Source organism: Anticarsia gemmatalis, chromosome 14 (assembly GCF_050436995.1).
Source record: "Anticarsia gemmatalis isolate Benzon Research Colony breed Stoneville strain chromosome 14, ilAntGemm2 primary, whole genome shotgun sequence".
Taxonomy (NCBI): Eukaryota; Metazoa; Arthropoda; class Insecta; order Lepidoptera; family Erebidae; genus Anticarsia; species Anticarsia gemmatalis.
Genome location: NC_134758.1, coordinates 2,817,120 through 2,841,401, shown reverse-complemented (window position 1 = coordinate 2,841,401; position 24,282 = coordinate 2,817,120). Strand labels below are relative to the sequence as shown.

General features: G+C 33.8%; 1 protein-coding gene across 1 annotated transcript; it reads left to right on the top strand.

Annotated features, from left to right (window-relative positions):
• Window positions 1-12,351: 12,351 nt before the first annotated feature.
• On the top strand, window positions 12,352-24,282 carry LOC142978346 (neuropeptide Y receptor type 2-like). Its single transcript, XM_076122757.1, has 3 exons — window positions 12,352-12,490; window positions 21,670-23,081; window positions 23,855-24,282. Exon 2 carries the CDS (start codon window positions 21,750-21,752, stop codon window positions 23,064-23,066), a length of 1,317 nt encoding a protein of 438 aa, XP_075978872.1. The 5' UTR covers window positions 12,352-12,490; window positions 21,670-21,749; the 3' UTR covers window positions 23,067-23,081; window positions 23,855-24,282.

Below are 24,282 nucleotides of genomic sequence, written 5' to 3'. Positions count from 1 at the left end.
ATTAGGATGTAAGCTATCTGCAACTTGATTTTTTTATAACTTTTGTTTGTATTTTAAAAAGCAATGGTAAATATATAGTTGACAAATCTTATGTACCTACCTACGTTTATTAAATTAAAGAGAATGCCTAACTGATTAACTTGCAACTGGCCAATCATTTATAGTTTGAAACCTTGTTACATTTATCTAAATAATATAAATATAAAATATCAATCACGCCTTATTTTATCAACACCAAATAACTATCAAGAAATTTTTATTGAAATATGTACAGAAATGTCATTTAATTACTAAGTACAATACTTCTGTCTCAACAAATCACGTTAAACAGACAAAGACGTGAACGTAACGTGACGTGACATATTTAAAAGTGACAGATTCGGTCAGGAATAATTCTTTAAACAGTTGAAATTCGAAGATATTTTTTTATAGCCTCGAATATAATAACGCAAGAAAAAAGTTTTCAACAAGAAAGGCGGGAAGCAGCTGAATATATGAGTCGGTATTAGGTATGAAATCAAAATAGCCACCAACTTATAAATACGGTATGTGGATAAAATATGGAATAAGTTCCTTGATTTGTGGCTTCAAGATTATTGTGACTCGCTTATCGATGAACGTTATTTATGGAGTGTTATCTCTACTATTAGATAGTTTTGTTTGTTTGTTTGTTTGGTGGGACATTAATCATTCAATGCATTCGTCAACATTGATTGATCATTTTATAATTGTTATAGTTTATCACGAATTAAAAGTAATGGAATATTTTTTAGAATAATTTAAAAATAAATAATATTTGGTTTCGAGGTTACAGATATTGTCATATTGAGTTAAAATAAAGTGAAACCAGGGGTTCTGTGTGTTATCGTAAAATATAGTAAGTAACCTGTTTGCCAAAATAGTTTCGAACTTGTAGCTATCGCTTTTAGTTGGATAAGCGATATTCTTTGTATTTATAAAGTTATAGATTATATATCTTTCTTATTGTTACGATTAACTTCAAAGTTTATTCCCCAGGGAAGAAAAGTCAATGAACTCTAAGGTACTTACTGACTCTGTGAAACATCTTTGACCAAAACGTCGAAGCGTTTATTTAGTTTCTTTTCTACAGATAAAACGACAATTTGATGAAGTTCATAGTTTCATATTGAATATAAAAAAAATAAAATTTATTGAATTACAAACTTTTTAGCAGAATGTCATTTATGTATACAGGTAACTGGCCACTTAAGCTCGAAAAAATAGAACGCGATGCCATTAAATATTTATTTTTATATATTTTTTTCTTCTAATATGGCATCTCAACATTTTTTTTGACAATAACAACCGGTATCAATTTTGGAAAGTAGTAAGATCTGCTTGCTTATACCTAACCTAACCTTTAATTTTCAATCGCGTTTAAGACCCGTTAGATTATAAAATTAAGTCTATATAAACAAAACTTTTAAGATTTGCGCACGTTCTTAGAAAAAGGAAATCTTTCGTAAATAAAATCATAGCCTAATCCCGAGGAAAGTATACCTTCACTATAAAGGAAGTGTAAAAGTAAATCCACGTGCGCGCGTAACTTCCAAAGTAAACCTACTTTACTGAAATGATTATCGATGTGATTCAGAACGTGATTCGCGACCGCATCACGTTTTCCAATAAATCCGCGCCAAATATTTTTTTTCTCACCGCCTAGCCCAATATTTTTGTTTTCGAACGAGCGCCGAAAGCCTACAGAAAACTTAGTTTGTGAATGGGATAGATTTTTTTTACGTTCCATTTTGGATTTTGATCGTCAGCCGGTATTCATCCATGTGTGAGTGGTTTAATCGAATCCAGTGCTTGAAATCGTTGGAAAAAATCGTTGTTTTTTTTTCTGTCAAGCATGGAACTTTATTGGTTTGTGTTTTCTATTTTGTGAGGTTTTAGTGTCCCGCAATTTCAGAGAACTGGTTAAATGATCGGGAGGATTCAGTTACACTTTTTACAAATTACTTTATATTTTGTGGTGTGTTTGCTCTATGTCTGAACTACATTAATTGGAAAACATTGCTTATGTTTATTTAATATCATAGTTTTTATTATTATACTCCTTTTTGGGGATTGAAAAGAACGACCGTGAGTTTCTATCTAGCTCTTGTCATAAGACCCCAATCCCTTTCCAAGTTAGTAGTAGTAGATTCAATAATTATTTTTGTACCTAACGACAATCATAAGTTAACATTTGACCCAAATTAATAATTTTGATGTTGACTTGTGGATAACAAGCGTAGTGAGTAAAGTAAAAGTAAATTCCAAATAAAATTATTAATGCTCAGAATATCGTCCGCAAAATATCCACTCCATTGTAACTAATTACAGAATATTGTCCACAATAAACAATGAATGCTAATACATCAAGCTGGGGAGGTATAATTAATTTTATCTCATGTGATCGATAGCACGACTAACGATGGACGGCCGAGGAGACAAATTGAACACAATTTGCGGTTTATTCGCACAATAAGATCGAATGTTGAGGAATTTACGTAGGTGTGGGGTTAATGACCTGAGTTTTTGTAGGTAAATAATACAAGCCACGACAGGAGTTTTTTGTTTAGTTGTGCTAGGTTAATATCCGAAGTATGGATGGGTCATTGAATGCATTTTGAAAATGAATATTAATTAGTGCATTGACAGCCTCTAACGAACCGGAATTATAGTTATTCATTCACCATACTAAATTAAATTTTTAGAATTTCTTAGAGTTATTTAAAACTACAAACTTCGGCTACAAAAAGCTTTTCTCTCTCCCTTCGAAACTAGGAAAATACATATAAGGTAAAAATCATCATCAAAAACCAAAGTGACTGCCTCCGTGGCGCAGTGGTTTAGGTCACCACGCCGATACCACTGCATCGGGAGGTCGTGGGTTCGATTCCCACACGGAGCAATTATTTGTGCGATCCACAAATAATTGTTTCGGGTCTGGTTGTGCTTTGTGTCCGTTGTTTGTATGTTTGTAAAAGTCCCCGCGACACAAGAGCAATTCTTAGTGCGGGAGTTGTCTTAAAAAAAAAAAAAAATAAAAAATAAAAAATAAATAAGTTAATGGATAAGTTAATGGTTTCAACAACGCGCTTTTTAAGATAACGAAGTTTGATCACCGGAATCATAAAGCTTCGATCTTCAGGAGCGTACAGTTTAATATTTATTAAAATAAATAATACTCTTATCCAACTTGAGAAAAAAAAGTCGCTTTTCAAATAATCTAACCAGCGTGCAGCGCAAAGCAACCCTCAACCTTTGAAAAACAAAGCAAAGGAAAGCATAAACAATCTACATCGCGCGACAAAGATTTATGACGATGACATCGTATTAAATGATTGATCATCGGAATACACCAGTGACGCAAATGTACCACATTACTGAATAACACCAATAAATTCTAATTATTCTTTGTTTGGGAAGAGTTGCATGGTGTCAGATTTCTATAAAAATAGCACGTTTTTATGTGATCATGTTTCGGTTTGACATTGGGAAAATTCATTGTAGAGACAGTGGTATTTTCTTTTCGCACAATCAGTAAAAAATATACAAGGTAAGTCCTGAATGCATGCATTAATTTAACAGCGTAGCGAGGATTGTAAGGTTTGACTTTTGTAGAGTGCGAAGGTTTGACATTAAGTTAGAAGAATTTTGTACCCATTTTTTTAAACATGTTTAGATTTCTATCATATACCTATTATTAAAATCATTATACATACAATGACACCATACATACAATCACGCGTTTTAACCAAAAAGGCAGGAAGAGTTCCAATTAACTGATTGAGTAGAAAAAAAACTTCAGCTAACCCGATCAGCGGGCTTATCACGTATCTCAGTTGACAGCTAGTGTACGTCAAATTGATGGTTACTATTCAGTACATTGCTGCTTCGACATAACATGTTAATCACTATATTCTAAGATAGAAAACAATGTACAGCATAGTGGTTTTCAAATAAATGTCAACTGAGATACGTGATAGCCCCCCGAATTAATCCTTTTTACACAAAACAAGTTAGCTTTATTTCTTTAATAGAAGCGGTACGTTTCCTCCCAACTTTGGTTCCAGCCAGCACCCTTATTCATAAGCTGAGCGTCTTGTGACGTATAAGGTCGTTGACCTCACGTCCTTGTATCCATTTATCAAACGTTGATTGATTAATATAACCAGACGATATTTCTTTAAGTGAACGGCTACAGCAATATTTTTCAATACAAAGGTGTATATAAGTAATGACTTATCAATACATTTTTATTTCCAAAATATTATTCATATTTTACAAGACTAGTTAATTATTCACGTGATCGTCCTGGTTAAATCGGAATATAGTGTAACAAAGAAAAAACATGAATGTTACAAAAATAATTAAATCGTTAATTTGATCAGCTGTCAATTTAAATGCGCGCGAATAATTTGACAGGTCAGTTGAAATGTTGCCAACAATAATAAATGAGCACTAATTAATTGATATTGTGTTGTATAAAATGGCGTTGGTAATCATCTGTTATTGTCCGACATGGCTTATCAAATGTCGTGTGAGACGAGGGTGAGCCTTGAATGCTTTGACATTGTAATTTCTAAACAGATATGTTAGACATATGATTTATTATATAAATTAGACAATAAAATGACTACAATAATTCTATTGTATGTTACAAATGCTTAATTTCTTCAGTTAGCTTTTACAGTAATTATTTCAACTATTTAGATATCCAAAATTTTTGTAAGTATTTATATATAAGTACATTTATTGTGACATTTCCATTTTGGTAAGAAGAAATTGCAGATATACATTTCCGACACTAGTACGATTAATACAAAACTGTTCAAAAACACTACGAAATTAAACAGCGACACAATATCACAGACAAAATCTTCATTAGATCTTTAATTCGTGTTCTAAATTTTTAGTAAGAACCTAAGTATCAATGCTCTTGTACTGAAACGGCAGTGAAAAAATATTTAAACGAAAATATAACGTTCTATTATTTCGAAATATATTTTTCACTTGCAAAAGAAAAGCGAGCTGGCCACAAATACATTTAAAATTGTAACAAGAAATACAAAAGCGGGAATTCAGCCGTCGCGTTCCATAACTGGACCCACTACAATAAAGGAAATACCACATAAGCCATGCAAATTCTGATCTTAGTATGCAAATTTTTTCTCATTAACTTTTAAATGGAACGCGGCTTGATTTTGTATTTCCAAATAGCTTTTTTGAGCTTCATGTTGAATACGTTTTCAAGTTTAATGCACGTTTAAGCATTTGGGTGTTAGGAAAAATGGCCTGTTGTTATCTTGGGTATTTTATTTTATGTTCTTAGGCCCATTAGTAGCATTACCTGTGGAGGGAAAGTGGTTGAGATAAGCTTGTTACCATAATAGCTGTTCTGAAGATTGACATTAGACATTGTAAAGAACATAAAGATACGTTTAGAATACTGACAGATGCTTACATTTTGAGAAAGTTCTAAGAATGTATATATTCGCTTAGCCTTTGTTCCAAACTATGTTGGAGTCGGCTTCCAGTCTCACCGGATGCAGCTGAGTACCAGTGTTTTACATGGAGCGACTGCCTATCTGACCTCCACAACCCATCAGTTACATGGGATAACACGATACCCTTCGGTAAGACTGGTTGTCAGACTTTCAAGCTTCTGACTACTGTTAACGACTGTCAAAGATCTTCGAAAATGACAGCCGGGACCCACAATTTAACGTGCCTTCCGAAACACGGAGGAACTCGATATGTATAAGATGGTCACCCATCCACGTAACAACCTCGGCAATCGTAGCTTAACCTCAGAGATCGATCCGTGCGGCTGTTGTAAACTAAGCCATGAGCTCCTCCTCCTCCTCCAGAAAGTTCTAAGAATGTAATAGAGTTAAATTTTAGAATCATTTGTCACCGAGTTTCTTAGGATAGATGCTTCTTATCATAATTTTATGGAGGTATGATCATTCGAGGCGAGATATAAGATACGTTTCACAAAACTTAACATTATCAAACAACTTCAAATGATTAAATCATACAAATTGCATCATTTGAACAATTTATAACTGCGGAAAACGACTTACAATAGTAATATATCCTCTTTAACAATATAACTCAAATTTATTGGCCATCGTAAATGTCACAGTGCATTTCATTTCTCGAAAATTCGAAAAACAAAATAATAAGGCGTTATTCAACTGTTTTTTGTTATTCCCAAATCAGTGAGAAAGGAAGATAATATATTTTTTATGTGCGTATAATTTGTTCTTATCAGTGATATGGTTTTATTCCCGAAGGTATTTATTTTTCCTTATTGTTTACTTTTGTATAAAGATATTGTCAAAAGAGGTTTCAGAAAAACGAAATTACTTGTGGAACTTTGAGATGGGTTTATCATATAAGTCGTTATTGACCTATTGCTGGGAGTCTTTTCGAAGTAATAGAGGTCAGGTGATAGTTCACTACGGGCGTGAAGAGTGGGTTAATAGATTTAACACCATTTGGGGTCAATTTAAAGAACCCTTAGATAGCCAAGATCATAATACTTTTTATAAATACGTATTATCTTACTTATGATAGTAAATGATTTATTCTTTAGTTGGAATACGAGTGCATTAAAATTTGATCATATAAGCCATTTGGTTTATTAAATTATTACAATACGCAACGTTCTAGTATGTATCGCTAAGTCATCAGTAGTGAACTAAATACAACAATAATAACAATAAAATCATGACATCATATAGATAACGGGATGTTGGACGAGTTCATAGATGGATGACCAGACGCAGTAAACGACGAGGGAACTGGAAATCCAAAGTATAGGTCTTAAATCAACAATGGTCCACATATCTAGGCTAATTATAAAACATTAAAACGTATACATCACATTTCTATAAATATTTCCTAAACAAAATAGCAATTCTCGTACAACAAAAGTGGGCCTATTCTATTTATTCCACATTCTTACGCCTTCTCACAGTAGCGTACAATGTACCGCACTTGACCCCTTTGAAGGATATCACTGATTACGTCCACCTATGTCCTTGTGAAGCGACAACCCTTGCGTTACGTATTTGTTACTGAAACCATGTAAAGATTTATTCTGCGAAGTTTTTAGAGCGGTGTGTTAAAGTAAAGAGCTGTATGCCTTTCTCCAATGGTTCGTCTTTTGTTTTAGATTACCGTAGGCCAACCCGCAGTTGGCCAGCGTGGTAAACTCAAAGCCTAATCCCTCCCTCATTAACTGCACGTTTGGCGCAGTGGTTTAAGGGGTCACCTCGCCGCAACAACCGTAGCGCCGCGTGTGGTGGGTTCGAATCCCACCCGGGACATATCTTTGTGTGATGAGCACGAGTATATGTTCTGAGCCTGGTTGTTAATTTATCTATATAAGTATGTATTTAGAAGTATATAAGTATGTTTATCAGTTATTTGGTTACCATAGTACAAGCTCTGCTTAGTTTGGAATCAAATGACCGTGTGTGAGTTGTCCAATGATATTTATTTATTTATTTATTTATTACGGGAGGAGACCCTTGCCCAGCAGTGGGAAACTAATGGGTTAAATTTATTATCGTAGTAGAATAACGGACGGCAATGAGTTGACGGCAAATAACGAAAATAAAACTACTTAAAAACTTTGTCAATGCATTAAATTATTATATACCTGAACAAACAAACCATTTACACATACTAAAAAGCTTTAATAATTTAAATTTTCACATGCAACGCGATAAAAATTCCAGCCATAGTATCACACAACTAAACACGGAATTCTTGCAGCGAATATTCTAGTAATTCAATTGCATTCAAAACTTAGTGTTGGCGGCCATTTTGTGAATTTTTGAACAACGAAATGGTGGAGACAAAGGCTTAATGGAAGGCGAACTACTTTCGTGCTCTGACAGGCAAATGTACCCGTAAGAGCGGATGCAAGCAAGACAGGTATTGTTTTATACTAGCGACTGAAAACTCTCAGATGATATTAATGTACTTTTGAATACAATTCTTATGAACCGTTTCTTTTGTTGAATGGATAAAATAATGTGATATTGTGTCTATATTTAATGCAGAGTTTTATGTTTCGTTGATCTAAATATGATGTTGTTTTGATATCGTTGCGTAAGTATTGCAAATGAGCAAAGACATAATTTTTATTGACCGCAACACAGACACGGTTATGAACCTATTGGCGCGATTATTACTTACTGTCTGCGACTTCGTCGGTTGGAAAAAAATCCCGAGGTGAGAAGTCAGAAGATCATATCTTAGGTGTTAATCCAGGATATAAACTATCTGTATACCAAACTTCATAAAAATACATTCTTAAGTTTTTGCGTGATTGAATAAAAAGTCCAAAATATAAATCTCTCATTTTTTTATATTAATATAGATGAGAAAAGTCTGTTTTATTTGGATAATTAGCAATTAATCAATATCGAAATACAAACGAATTGAGCCATACTTTTCTGGATATATGTACGTCGAACAATGCATAATATTATATGTATACGAATCTATCACACAGATCTATCTATCTATCGTATGGTTAGTGGTCAACCTAGTGTCGAAGTTGTTCAGGCTGCCCGAAAGGCCTTTGCCTAGGCTTATCGACTGTTATTTTAATTGACAACAACCGGGACCGATTTTTACATGCCCTCCGAAGCACGGTATACAGGTGAGAAATATAACGAATGTTCTAGTTTCTCTCCACCAAATGATTATATGCCACGAGGTAGTTTAAGTAGCTGGCACCGTTGCATGGTTGACCTACTACCTAGCTCTCTAGACAAAGACTTCATGGAATCGCAATGAATAGAAAACTTTTCTTAGAACCTTATTGAAAAATCTATTACACTTTTTATTCTTTTGTCATTTTTATGAAGCAGAATAACATTCATTTTTTCACTTTAAAACGACAACAGCTCTGCGTTTTATAATATCTTGTATTGTCTATGAACACGTACCTGCTTTTAGCTTAGTGGAGAATAGAAATAAGATAAGAATAAAGTATATTCACTTATGCCTTTCTTAAATTTAAAATGCAACACTACCAGGGCTGAAATGACATAAAAAGACATTCAAGTTTTGTTGTGAATAATATGAACTACGAATGACTGCCTGTATGGTCTGGGCTAAGGGTTTTGGTCGTTGCTAGTTTAAATTTGAATGTTTCTTAATAGTAGCTCGGAGTTTCATAACGTGTCCAGTGAATAGTAATAAGCTTGGACCCGCTTAGACTCGATTACAAGGGCCAAGATTTTTAAATATTGAAACGTGAATGTTTTTAATACACCACAGCTACAATCTACATAATGGAGTATAACACGCGTGATTTTATGTGTATGAACATATAAATGACCTACAATTTCAATGTGTTTATAATAGGCGTTATGTCTTGTGCGTAATGTATACCTGTGTAGAAATAAGCCATATTTGGAACACCATTTAACCTCTATTCATATTAGCAAACTAACAATATCCGTTTCCGAGAACATTGTAAATTGTCCCGACAACAGTCGGTTACCGTTGCCATGGTAACGGGAGTTCATATAAACATCTATTAGTAGCGTATCGTATTCTTGTTTGCGAGTAAATGGAAAATATTTGCGTTCGTATGATAGATCGATCTGTTGTACAGTTACGATTGGTTGACTTAATTAATGGACAGGCTATTTTTGCCTGTTGGTTATGCCAAGGCAAATGTGTATCTGTATATCTTCGTAACAGATACAGTTTAATTTTAAAGCAAGTTTTGGAAGGTTGTAAAAATAATACCCTGAATCTAAGGCCTAGGGTTGTATATATAATGTAAAGGTTCTTCGACCTGTTTCTGTCCCACTACTGAGTAATGGAAAGTTTTTTTTTACTGTCACACTTCTGGGCAACTGGCCCAAGGCCACTCACAGTCCACCATGCTGGCCGATTATGTTTTGACGAACCTAAATTAAAATTATATCCCACAAAAATGATGTTAAATTTGATAATATATATTTACACTTTTCTCCCATTTTTTTTCTGATTTCGGACATAAATATCTGGTCTGTGCTGAAAGTGCTCCTATCATAACTACTGTTTAAAAATTTCTTTTAAAATTACAACGACAAAATGTTACCCAAGTTTTGAACTTAACTCGTGCCGACAACTTTGTCTTCTCGATATCGTTATCTATTTTCGCGAAGGAAATTCGTTTAGGCGAACTCTCACAATAACATACCATGTACTTATTGCCCTTGGGGCTACTGTTTATTTATAGTATGACATTGTATTACTGGGAATCATGTTTGTAATCTCATGCCAGTACAAATATAATGATACATTGTTTGACCCGAATATAGGAGCTTCTAGATTTGTAATTGTGTATTTGTGGATGGTGGTGGTGCAGATTTAAAATCTTTTGGGTTTTAGTATGACTAACTGGCTTCGATTTTTCGAAGACAAATTATTACGTGTATTTAAAAATGAATAATTACTTTAGGCATACGACTGGCTTAGACTTTTCGGGGAAACGTTTATTACAAAATCATTATAACGGTGATGGCAAACTTTAAAGCTAACACGCCTAAGAGATGTAGTTACCTAGGTTGAAAAATGAGTGTTAAAAGTGAGATTTCATTGATAGTGCATGGTAGAAGAAGCACGAAAATAATGTAACTCTAGCCACTATCATATAAATACAAATTCTATTTATACAACAATGCATATTTAGGAGAAAGCCAACTGCTGACAGGATAGGTTACATTCTAAACGGTATATATTCCAGCGGTGGACTATAAAATTAATATATGGTCGTTATTTCTCTGCCACAGTAGTTAGTGGGTTCAGTTAACAAACGAAACAAGTATTTCATTGTATTATTTACCTCAGGTTTCTGAGGTACATTCAGCGGTAGTTTATCTATTCAATAGCGTTAAAGCTTATATAAATATGATAGTATGAAGAGATAAACTACCGCTAAATGTACCTCAGAAACCGGACATTAATGAATTGAGCCTCAGGCACATTTATAGATATTAAAATTATATATATGCAAAAGTTAACCAGTGTTTCAGTTTGTCACGTTTATTTGCTAATCTGATGTTCATGCAACTCAGTAAAGAGGTAGTTCAAGACTCGAAATCTACAAAAAATAATATTTTTTAAACGTTGAATTTTATGCGGAGCCGCGTGGGTCATTATTAAAAATAAATTTCTTATATATCATGAGTATAACACTGACCACATGGGCCGAATAGCTAGGAAGAGAGAAAGAGAGAGAGAGATTATGAAAGCCAAGCTGAAACTAAGTATAATAAACACAAGATTTAGATCAAACAAACATTACTTTCAAATCGTATAAAATCCATTGAAAATACTCAACAAGTTTTATCAAAACACAATAACACTACGTATTCATATCGGAACATCTGAGGCAGGAAAATAGTTAGTCACCATTTCCGCAGCGGTGTCGTCGTAGACTCGTACAATGGGATGTCGCTGCCTACAGAGCTTATTGCATTTTCGATAGCGAACTAGTTAGCGAAATAAACTAGTTTCGCTTTGTATTCGCGACGCTAGTTTAATTTGTTTTAAATTTAGTTTTGTTTGCTTGTTGTATTGTTCTGTGATTGTGTTTAATTTATGATTCTGCTGGATTTGGTGATGTCTATTTTAGTAGGTTTTGATACTATTTCGGTATAAATTTGAAAGCTAAATCAGGCAATATCGTCAATGTTGACACAGTCCGATAAATAAAGATTTAAAAAGAATCGCAAGGTAGGTTTGTGTATTCAAAATGTTCTGTTCAAATTATCACCAGTCTTCTGTTTTTTTTTCTATATAATCGTAAGCTATAAGACCTATTATTAATATCTTTATTTATTCTTAAATATTTCTTTCAAATAAGTCAGTTTTCGGGAACAAATTAAACGAAGTTTGTTCGCCAATATTGAAAACATCGAGACGCCTCGCTCTACCGCCTCAGGCGATTGTAATTTTTCCCTTCTTAGAACTCCATAGAATGCAAACAATAGTCATTAAATTAAAAGCCCAATTTACTAACTTTTTTTCCATTACAACCAATGTTTACTAGATTTTTTCTACTAAAAAGCATTTCCAAGAACCAAAACATGTTGACAACTATTAATCAAAGTATATTATTTTCGCATAAAAAGGCGAGTCACGATTACCTGTCAAAAGTTCGCTTTTGACGCGACCGGGACAGGGCAAGCCCTAAAAATTTCCGATACAGGGCGGTGAGACGGAAATTTCACAGAAATAATTGCCCAGTTGTACTACCCGTGGCACGTCCAGTGCGCATGTGCGAAACACAACCGCGCATGTCATCACGTGAAGTGAAGCTCTCAATTCTGCCAAAAACAAATACATTACGAGAGTTCTTTATATAAAAATTGCGTTTAAATCGTTGTTCTTTTGTTTTTATGTAAAAGTCTATGTTATCTGTGGTTCTCCAGCGCTATTCACATCGAAATTCGTAAGTAATAACACCTAGACCTCCTTCCCTAAATAACCTTAAAATTTTCGGTTACTGTCAATCCGTAATTGATTTCGTTATACTAATTTGATCTTATAAGAGGCACAAAAGCTTTCTAAGAATTCTTCTTTGATGGTATTATGTGCTTTTTTTGTTAAGTTTGTATGTAAATATGTTTTTACGAGGTCAACATGTAACACCCGCACGTGTCTGTTGCGCGGAGTTTTCGTTTTATTTTTCAATTAGTGGCTCCCTAAATCATTTACCATAATTTAAAGAATATTATCCTTTTAGTGATAAGCATGTTATTTTACTCCACGTATTATTAAGTGTATAAGCAGCTCAAATACAAAGATCTTAATGACAACAAAACGTGAACTTTATTAGTATTTTTCATGTATCTCGCGTAAAAATAAAACGCAGTGAATATAGATCCCTGGAGGATGAACTGCTTGAAGGTTTTATATATTACTGGCCAGTATTATTTTTAGAACGGTTTCATAGCTGTACAAAGGTTTGCAGTAAAAGAAAGGTCGGAAAGGATCGTGTTGCATTGTTAATTACTTTCGTGTTTCGTTCTGAAACTATGGTAGGTGTTTTCTTCGTTAATTTACTTTTTTGTTGGTAATTAATGAGGCAGACTCAAGGACTGTGTACTGTAGAGATGAATAAAAAATGACATTTTTTTATGTTTTGTAGTATTATTTAGATCTGACGTACTTTGGTGCCCGAAGTCAGACGCTATAGTCTTATTCATAAAAGTGCGATTCTACGTTTTTCTATAACGTGAATGATATACAATTTACGAACTTTGATCATCTAAATACGCATCGATAGATAAAGCAGAAGGCCGCTTAAATATAAAACAAGAATAATTTCTCCGACGCAATATTTGTAATCAAAGGTGTAAATGTAGAAATTCTGTATCGATGACACACTCTAAAATCATCAATTACGCGTGAATGACTGCTAGTGGACCCATCAAATGTCAATCACTTGATTGAGCACAGGCTTATGACCGCGAGAACAGTATTCACACGTTTCAATATAGACTGAACTAAACATTATAATCATACATAACATTAGAACCATGACACCATGCACAATAATATATCACTGATAAACATGTATTTAAGGTGACTATTAAACAAAAAACAACTGTCTATATAGTCTTTTAACCATCTCTTGCATTTTACGCCTGACCCTTTCTTTATTCCGGAAGGAGACCCAAGCTCTAAATTGAGATAGTAACGGGTTAAATACATTTGCTTACCATTAATTTCATGTAGGAATAGAGTTTACCCTCAAACTGATCACAGAAGATTTTATTGTTCATATTAGAATTTTCTCCATCTTCATTTTTTCTTTTCATATAGAGGTCGGTACTTTAACCAGAATTGGAAATACTTTCGAATATAATAAGTAATAACACAGAATGAACTCCGATTCAGTAAATATTCGTTTTATACGTAGCTGTTTCTTAGAATTCTTCCTCCAATATTTTATTATGATGGATTTGCAAGTGAGACGCCATATTGCCGGGGGCTATGACGAATGATTGCTGATGTCAGAATGAGGCCTATGATTTGACCCCGCGGGCAGGAAATACTAAGATTTGTTGATTGAGAACATGTCAGTAACGAAAAAAGGCTTCATTCAGCAGTGTTTTTGGGTTAAAATTATTACGGTATTACTATTACTACTATAACGTCAATATTATATAAATGTATAATTTTAACTGTATCAGTATAATTTAGAAAAGATTATTCAGAGTTTTATTTAAAACACCAACAATATTTTTTGTCATGAATTGAGTTATGGCAAAACTTGTAGAACAAAGGTTGTTGCTCATGAAGTCATGATGTTTGCTATCTAGTCCTGCGAGGTTTTTGGTGGTTTTATACATTATTCTGGCTCATCTTACCAACAGAGTTGTAATTATAGGAGGTGCTTATTTACGAAGTTATAAGTTCGTTTCGTTTACCATTCATACTGTAATCATGGTTTAAAGCTTTAAAATCAGTACTCTATTTACTGCAAATTAAATAAGCAGCTAGCAATACCTTTAACCTAACGTATTTGAAAGTTCCAAGTAATTCACACTCGACACGGAACCGTGTAGGTTTAACCTTCCGTATTCAAGAGGCTACCGCACTTGACAATGATACAATTTGTTAAAATACCCTACAAACGGGAAATCTTCTCACAAAAGCTACGTATTTCTTTGTTATTTTTAAACGAAGGAATTTTCCTCAAATACGGTTTAAATCTTAAATACAATAATGAGCAGGATTTAAGGATTTGTTTTGAGAATACAAATATCACAAAATCCGCCATTTGTATTGTAATTTTCCTCGTTTATTTATTTATTTCAAGATTATACTTTCATGTTTTATTGGCCGGATGTTTGAACACACAACCAACCACATTGAACAAATAACCAAGCAATGACATCAAGTGCAGTTTTAAAGTTGTTGCAAATTTAGACCAAGTTGCTGATAGAACTAGTCTCGTAAAATAAATATTTTATAGTTATTGAGGATATCCGAATGATACGTAGTTTGGTTTATGATGAGCCCTTATATGGCAGGTATTTGATACGATACATTTATGGGGATAATAAAATGCGCCGGTTCAAAGTTTCAGCATATCAAAAAATTTTAAACGTTTTGAATATCTTAAGTGAAGTGTTAATAAATAGCGTGTAAAAATGTATATTATTATAAAGTATTTCGTAGGAGTTTTAGTAGTATTTAGTATGTCGTGTGGTTCTATTTTCCATAATATTATTAAATACCTACTTATCGTATTTCTGCAAAATGGAAATTTAAAATGCAAAACAAAAACACTTTTTCTTACCGCCATTTCGTCAAATTAAAGCAACATTTAGTAAGTTTTAAAGCTTCCTTGTTAGCGTTAACGACTTGGTTGTCGTATATCTTATCGGACAACAGCCGCTAATTACTGCTCGTTCTCTACGGACAAATTAACTTCTTTCGCGTTTATTTTCTAAGGGTTTGTCGGTTACACGAATATGGAGTAAATCTTACTCGTATCTGTTGTTTTATTAAATTTATATGTGTATACCTAAAATTATGCTACGATAAAATATTCATAAATGACAAATGACTACAAATAATTATTATATCTTAACTACACAACTGATTTAAAGCGTCTAAGAGAAAATCTAATTTGACTTAAAATTAAAGGAAATTTAAGAGAAAAGAAAGTACTTCGTGGATAAATAACATACGAATACTTAGGAGGAAAATATTTTTTTTCCTAATTAATACGTAATTTTTATTCATATCATTGTACGATTCTCACTGCTCGTTCGAGTTTGAGCCACGCACCTCTGCGTGTCAAAGGTAAATTCTCATTCTCTATAACTATAAATAAAACGCGAAAACTTCAAGAATTCTATAAATAGTTGTTGGAACTTGTGTGGTATTTAGTTAGGCTAGGTTAGTCTTATTTTAGTTTCCAGCCTACAGCCGTAAAGGCTATCATTTTTAGATTTATTTTTAAAGATCTATTTTCGCGCAAAGTTCATCGAAAAGGTCACGTTGTTTTTAGAGTTTGAGATACCGATATAAATATTTAGTTTAGAGAATTTTACAGCTCTTAGTCTATTCCTAGGCCTTTCACTATTATATAGTGTAAAAGAAAGATTAATCATGGGAATATTTACCGACTGTATCCTAGTACTTGTCACCGGCGGTTGGGTATGACAAGATAACAGCTTAGCCTTTCTTCCAAACTATGTTGGAGTCGGCTTCCAGTCTCACCGGATGCAGCTAAATACCAGTGTTTTACATTTAGCGACTACCTATCTGACCTCCACAACCCAGTTACCTGGGTTATAACACGAGGTAAGACTGGTTGTCAGTCTTTCAAGCTTCTGGTTCTGACTACTGTTAACGTCTGTCAAAGTTCATAATGAACAGTCAGAATCACTAAACCACGCCAAAGCTCTAATAATAAATAATGTGCTTTTAAAGTCTATGATACATTAGGTATCATAATTGTTATGCTGTGTATAGTCGCTTTGGGCTTAATTCCGTGGCCCCATTAAGGCGACCCAAATGTTAAACTAGCAAACAGTAATGGTTTGATAATAAAGTCAAATTTAACCCTAAACCATTAGTCTATTTTAGTGACCATATTCTACAGCCAATTAAGAGATAGATAACTGTAATTACGAATAAAATCTAGATTCAAAAATTGTATGCGTTCTGTGTTTTAGATTGTGTAAGTCTACGTCCGATATAATAAGGCTTAATTTGTTAAAAATAAGCTTTAATTTGGTTTAAATACTTTATATTTTACGAGTACCACCAGTACCAGTTTGTTTTTTTTATATAGAATTCTATCTACCGGTTAAACTTCATCGACACTAGCTTCTACTCCCGACTTCTTCCGCAGATAAAAACTCAAAACGTCAAAATATCATGTGCGTTTAACTAGGTTGTAAACCATCTGTGTATTATAATAAATGTCATCAATGTATTTATGTGCTTTTGCGCGAAATTATTGCAAATATATATAAATTGTAGTACATAGACCCAAATCCGCAGTAATATTAATTTTCGTACTATCAATAAAAAACACAAAAGGTAAAAAATATCACATGCGTTTAACTAGGTTGTAAACCATCTGTGTAGTGTACTAAATTTCATCTATGTATTTATTTGTTTTTGCGCGAAATTGTTTCAAATATAAATACATAGACCCATCTCTTCGAACAGTTATATTAATTTTCGTAATAAAATCAATAAAAAACACAAAAGGTAAAAAATATCACATACGTTTAACTAGGTTGTAATCTGGGTAGTTTACAAAATTTTATAAACCTATGTCCCCAACCCGCACTTGGCCAGCGTGGTGGACTCAAGGCCTAACCCCTCCCTCATTACGGGAGGAGACCCTTGCCCAGCAGTGGGACAGTAATGGGTTAAATTTATTTATTTCTATTTTTATGTGTTTATCTGTTTTTGCGCGAAATTGTTGCAAATATATACATACATAGGCCCATTTCCACGAACAATAATATTAATTTTCGTAATAAAATCAATAAACTATACTACGTAGAAGTTATTTATTAACGTTACATACTAAACTGTAACGCAATTTATATTTTATCTTATTTATGCGATTCAGTGGATCAAATAATCCCGTAATTGTGGGCTTAAGCGTCCGTCTGGCCGGCTTCAATAAAGAATGGCTACAAGACAACCTCATACCGGGGGTTTTCAAGCGTTATCTAATTAAAGGAAAATTGTCTGTTAAAGAAATGTGAATAAAAGTAGGTATAACAAATTGAACGATATTTTTATTTAGTTACACGGCTATTTTGTTTTAGTTACTGTGTATGATGTAATTTAATATTGTTTAAGGCAATAATGGCGGGTATTATTTTTATTACCTTCCAATCTTTGTAATTAATCCGTGATATTGTAACAAGGTAATCGATACTTTTAGTATCAGAAGCTATATTTTATTTATAAAAAATACCACCGAACGATTCAAAGTAAAACAATTTTATCAGTTTGTAACCAATAAATTATAAAAAATCTCACGAAATTTTTGTCTAAGATAGAAAAACCCTATTACATTTATCTATCTAACATAATTTGTTAATGTACACATAATTGTACAAACAGACAAGGGGCTACTATCTACCCCACTTAAGGAGAAAAGACCGTATACTCTCCAAAATCATATTTATACCTCACATACAAACTCTAAATCCAAAACGCGAGCCGTTTTACAAATGAAGCAGTATAATAATCGTGTTAATTTTGCTAAAACGAGAAAGAATTAGCCATAGAACGACATAACACGTCTCACGAACATGTGATATACACATTTACTGGTATGACATAATATAAGCCGCTCCTAAATTAACTCGTTTGCATATCTTCCAGCACCGTTTAGGTTGGCAGCCTTGATTATAAAATTAGTACCAACATTTTGGTTGAAACGTGGAAGTTGCGTGCAAAAATTGTAGCGCGATTTTCTACATTCGAAACTATAGAATACTGAAAGTATTCGAAAGTAATTGAATTCGAGAGTAAATGAATGAATGAAAATTCGAAAGTATTTGAAATGTGCAGTAAAATTATACCTTACGGCATCGAGTAGAGGCGCTGATCAGATTATCATACGAAATTGATCGATAGCTATTCGGTTGTCGATAGTGCAAGAATTGTCCATGTCTTTTTCGCAAACCGGTAGCGCCCTTATTTTTTTATTTGTTATCTACTCAATATGACTTTAATGCAAGAGTTCTAATATTAGTAAGGGGTTAGGGAGCGTTGAGACCACCAGGCTGGCGAAGTACCGGCTGTGGTCAGATAATAATATAATTAAATGAATAACATTATTCCTCCTTGAAAGTTTTATTTTCTCTTATTATCTTTGTTTACTATTTATAATAAGTTATTATTAGTTCTGCGCAGTTTCAAGGTTGAAGAACTCAAGTTGGAAAGTTTTCATTTATTTACACGTTTATTCAATAATTTACATTCGGTTTTCTCGTGAAAGTTACTATAAATAAACAAGAAAACTGAATAAATAATCTATTTATATCTGTACAAATACTCGTATTTTTGAGACAATGCGAAAGTAACTATATTTTTCAGTAATGCTTTTATGTCCAAGCCACGAATTCGACAAAAATGAAAATGAAGTGAAATTCGACAGTGCTGTACCTATAATATTATAAATTCAATATCTACTTACTGTTTTACCAAAAAAAATACGCCAACCGAGCCAGGTTTGAAAGTAAATACAACACAGAGCTGTTAGACTTAAAACAATGAACAAAAAGAAGAAAAAAAAACATTCTAATGAGATTTGCTATGTATGCTTTTATAAGAACAATACAGCCGTATTAATAAAAAAAAACACAAAACAATATACTGAAGATTTGATTTTTTATTAAATAATTATAAGACCATAGGTTTTTTTAAACATGCCTTGTATATGGCAATAGGCTCGCTCCGTACGTGGGACTAACATCATAATCGATAAGACACTGCTGCCTTCTCCTTCGTATATAGCAGGCGTGACGGTATATTTCAGCACAGCTTATTATCAATACCACACAAGATTCATACAATACAAAATCACGAAACTATCATACATTGTATGAAACAGGAAACAAACAGCGCAGTACACGTGTCCATGTAATTTCTCCCGGGGCTTCGAGCCGTTATCGACGCTGCCTGGCACCCGGCCAATTTCACCTAGGATTAGATACCTAAGGTCTGTGAATTACTAACCGAGATTACGAGCTTGGTTTATGAAGTTTCATTATAAAGTGTGTTGAAACTGTGATTTGTAACTTATAAGCAATTTTCTTTAAAGGAGTATCATAATGTAGATTGTAAATCTTAACCAAATTCGGACGTGTGTTTTCTAGTTTGAAATATTGATTTATCTTTTCTGGCGTTGGTACCCCTTTGGTCTGTATAGTGACCCTAAATACAGAAATCTTAGTTCTTTCACCCAGAATCAGCTAAAGAAATAATAATGTCCTTCCGTTACCTTGTATTATAGAATTCGCTCTGAACCTTTAACTTCTACGTCCATTGGCCAAGGTATATTATATATTAATAAGTAAAATATAATTTTGACTTTTCTCTACAAAAACATATTTAATAACTTTTGAAACACGATATATTGATCAAGCTAAAACCTAACATCTTTATGACTCAAAAGATTACATAAACACATTCTCCAGTTTTCTTACTTATCACTATGCATAATACACCAATTTAAACATACCCAAATGACCTTTTAGCTGTCAACATACAGAAATGCGAGTGACTAACGAAACGTGGAATTTAATTAAAATGGAACATTTCAGATATCCCTTTGATAAAGCTGATTTGTTGATTTGTTTGTTTGTACTACATTACGGATGCTGTTTTATTTATATAAGTTGACGTGTGAAGTTGAAAGTTCATGCTCATGTGCTATGTGTAAAGTTACTGTGAAATGACGTAGGAATATTATTGCTAATTACTTGATGTAACAGTTTATTTGGGGAAGTGAAACTCGACAAACAACATTCTTACTAAGCATCCGAAGTAAACTAGGTAGCGAGACGGTTAGATGTACTTACTTAGTTTCGCATTTATATTATTAGTAAAAGATTTAAGACAAGTACATGCCAATCTTATTGTACCTTTTACATAACAACACAATAACAAATAAGTAAATAGATATAACAGTTTTTTTTAATAAGTAACCTGTCCTACGTTCACCGGGTTTGGCTAATTTTAATTTCACATACTCGTACTTCCATTAGCAGTAGGTAAAGAGAAGTTAATTTTGAAAGTTTTACAAGTAACCGACCAAATAATTCACCTTAAAAATGCAATATATTTTTTAAATACATTATTTAGCTATTTATCATCCAATAACAGAAAATAAACACTCAATACAGCAATACAAAAGTCTCAGAAAAACACTGGTGAACTTTATAAAAACAAGGCATGTTTCACAACTGGAGCTGGAAATTCTCAACAATATTATGTTCGGACGTCGCTATACTCTCTATTGTGACCGGCCGGCGTAAGGCTTCCACAAAAGTTTTGTTTTTCAAACCAAATAAAAATGGCGATGTATTGAGCTCGCTTTATATGTTTGTTTGAAGGGCATAGAGTTGACTTTTTATTGTAGTTTGATTGTAATATTGTTCGAAAGAAAACTGTTGAGTTTTGCTAATACTTTGTGGTGGTTGTCTAAGATAAAATTGTGATTGTTAGTTTTATATACTCTAGGCACAAGTTAAGTCATGTTTTATAGGTTTTCCTTAATATTTATAAATATTAAATGGTTGAAAACCTAAGCACTTCGGAACAAAATCAGCTCCCTATAACTTTTCGCCAATTTTCATTATTTTTAAAAGCCATGAACCGAAATACGTTTTTGTAGTGCTTCATTTACATTACTCTAGTTAACACAAACCGGAAATACAATAAAATAAAATTCAGTCAATTCAAAGTCAGCAATGTTCTTGTTAAGAATCACCTAGTAAAAAGTACCATAAAACCTATAGCCACTTAGTAGAAACGTCAACGACCTTAGAACATTATCGGAAAAACTATAATTGTTCCGACCCTCAAGTCAAGAGAAGATGTTAAATCAAACCCTTTGTTTTGTTACAGGTTTCCGAACATCGATGGTCGTAAACATCAGATTTTAAACCCAAAACAAATTGCTATACGTACTTTACAACGCAGTAACAATGAACGAGACTGCTGTAAATTATACTGAGCTGTACGCGACGGACAAAAACAACTTAACAGCCAGTCTGACGCCCACACAAATAAGTTATGAGAACATAATCTCGAACAAGATCGTTCAAGCTATCTTCTGCGTGATCTACACCATCATATTTGTCTTAGGACTACTGGGGAACATTCTAGTATGTTTCGTCGTCATCAGGAACAAAGCGATGCAGACCGTCACCAACCTTTTCATCAGCAATTTAGCACTCTCAGACATTTTGCTTTGCATCTTCGCCGTCCCCTTCACTCCACTATACACCTTCCGCGGTAACTGGAGTTGGGGCTCCTTGCTATGCCACATAATGCCTTTCGCACAGGGATGCAGCGTATACATATCCACATTGACGCTTATGTCTATCGCAATAGATAGGTTCTTCGTAATCATTTACCCGTTCAGACCAAGAATGAAGATCGAAACTTGTTTAATCGTAATCGTCATGATTTGGACCTTTTCCATAACGGTGACAACTCCGTACGCTATCTTCATGACGTACTACGACCTAGAAATTGGGCGGTATTGTGAAGAGACGTGGCCTTCAGAGAGATTGCGACGGCTTTTCGGCTCTGTGACGTCTGTGTTGCAATTCGTATTGCCTTTCATTGTGATTGCTTTCTGTTACACGTGTGTCAGTTTCAAATTGAATGACAGGGCTAAAGCGAAAGCCGCCAGCAAAAATTCTCGCAAAGAGGAACTGGACAAAAATAGGAAGCGACGAACTAACCAGATGCTGATAGCAATGGTTACTATATTTGGTTTGTCGTGGCTACCTTTGAATGTGATAAATCTATGCAATGATTACTACATGTACGCGATACATTTGAAATATTACTATTTGATATTCTTTATGGGACATGTGATTGCTATGTCCTCTACATGCTACAACCCTTTCATTTACGCATGGATGAATGAGAATTTCAGGAAGGAATTCAAGCAATTGATACCGTGTATCGATTCTTCGGTGAACTTGCGAGGGAACATGCAATTAGAGCAGATGGGAGTCGGTCCGTCTGAGAAGACTTTTAACGGTAATACGACGACGGATAGTTACTTGGGCTCTAGTTCGCAACGAGCGACGTCATTCCGTCACAAAAGGAAGCCGAGCGCGGCCGCGGACGTGGAAAAAAGTGGAGTGGAATTGAATGAGGACCTACTTACCGTTGACGTAAAGCATTGCCATATTTCCACTAGCTACAACCTTCGCAGGGAGTCAGTTAAGCTGCGGCTCATCAACGAGGAGTCGTTTGACGGGGCGCCCACACAGAGTCAATTCTAACAGTTGGTGTCACGGGTGAGTATCTGAAAATAATTTTAATCTGTTAATTATTCCAGGAACTTTTTCTACCACTATTTCCTAAAGGTAAAGGAATGCTAATAAAATTATAATTTTTACTCATATTTTTGATCTCATTCTTCAAGTACAAGCTGCAAAGATTTTCCGACAGAAAAACTTAATTGCACCTCGCCCGGCCGGATAATTAGCTCACGACGATGCTTAACGGACACAAACCAAACTTTTTTTTCTCTTTAGTTGAAGTACTAACACTTTAACTACGTAAAGAGAATAAAAAGAAGTTTCGAGAACAGAAATAATATAATTCTTCACTTTTCTTACAATGTCATAGGCCAATTACGACCTCCTTGTTTACGTCTGGGTAATAACAAGGTTAAATGTCAAAATGTTTTGACATTATGCAAATGTTGCAAGACTATTTTTTTCTTTTTTCGCGCGGTTGTAGAATTTAAATGCTGTATTTTTTTTAACCATTTATTTGGCTCTTTACGAAGAAAAGCGGCGTGACACAAGACTCTTAATTTGACTATTGGGTCGCATAGTTATGTTTTTCTGTAGGAAAAAGCAAGAGCAGCATAGAACAAAACAGCAATCAGTTAGCCTCCAACGGTTTTTTTAAGATTTGCGTTAGCTAGTACAACTCTGAAAGTTCTTCCCATTCTTCCTTCGAAGTAAACAGAGGGGGAATAAGGGGAAATGTTTTTAAAAAAACTTCGAGAGTATCGTGTTTCGAGTTTCAAAAATATTTTTGTTTTCTTTTGTTTTTACAGGTCCGCCGGTGGAGGCGTTCCCAAATTTGAGAAAAAGAATATAGCTAATAAGAGTACCCGATATTTTTGGAGTGAATTTATTTTTTACTGAAAATATCTATACTATGCACAATGACTACTAAATTACGCTTATCGATTTACTAATCCTTAGATAATTACTAATATTATTTTATATCAATTACCTAAATCCTACATGACACAATATTTCACGGATATGCGAAACATTAAATTGTATGTGTATAGAAGAATCCCGAGGTGTTAGAAATAAGTTTCGTGTTTTCGTGAAAAAACCCAAAAGGCCTTTTTACTGCCACCAGTAAACCTAGTTACTGCTTAGAATTAGACGGTAATATACAGGAGACTTTTTAAATAGTCAACAGACTAAATAGCAAATAGAACAAGAAGAAAATAGCGCAGTTTTATCTTAC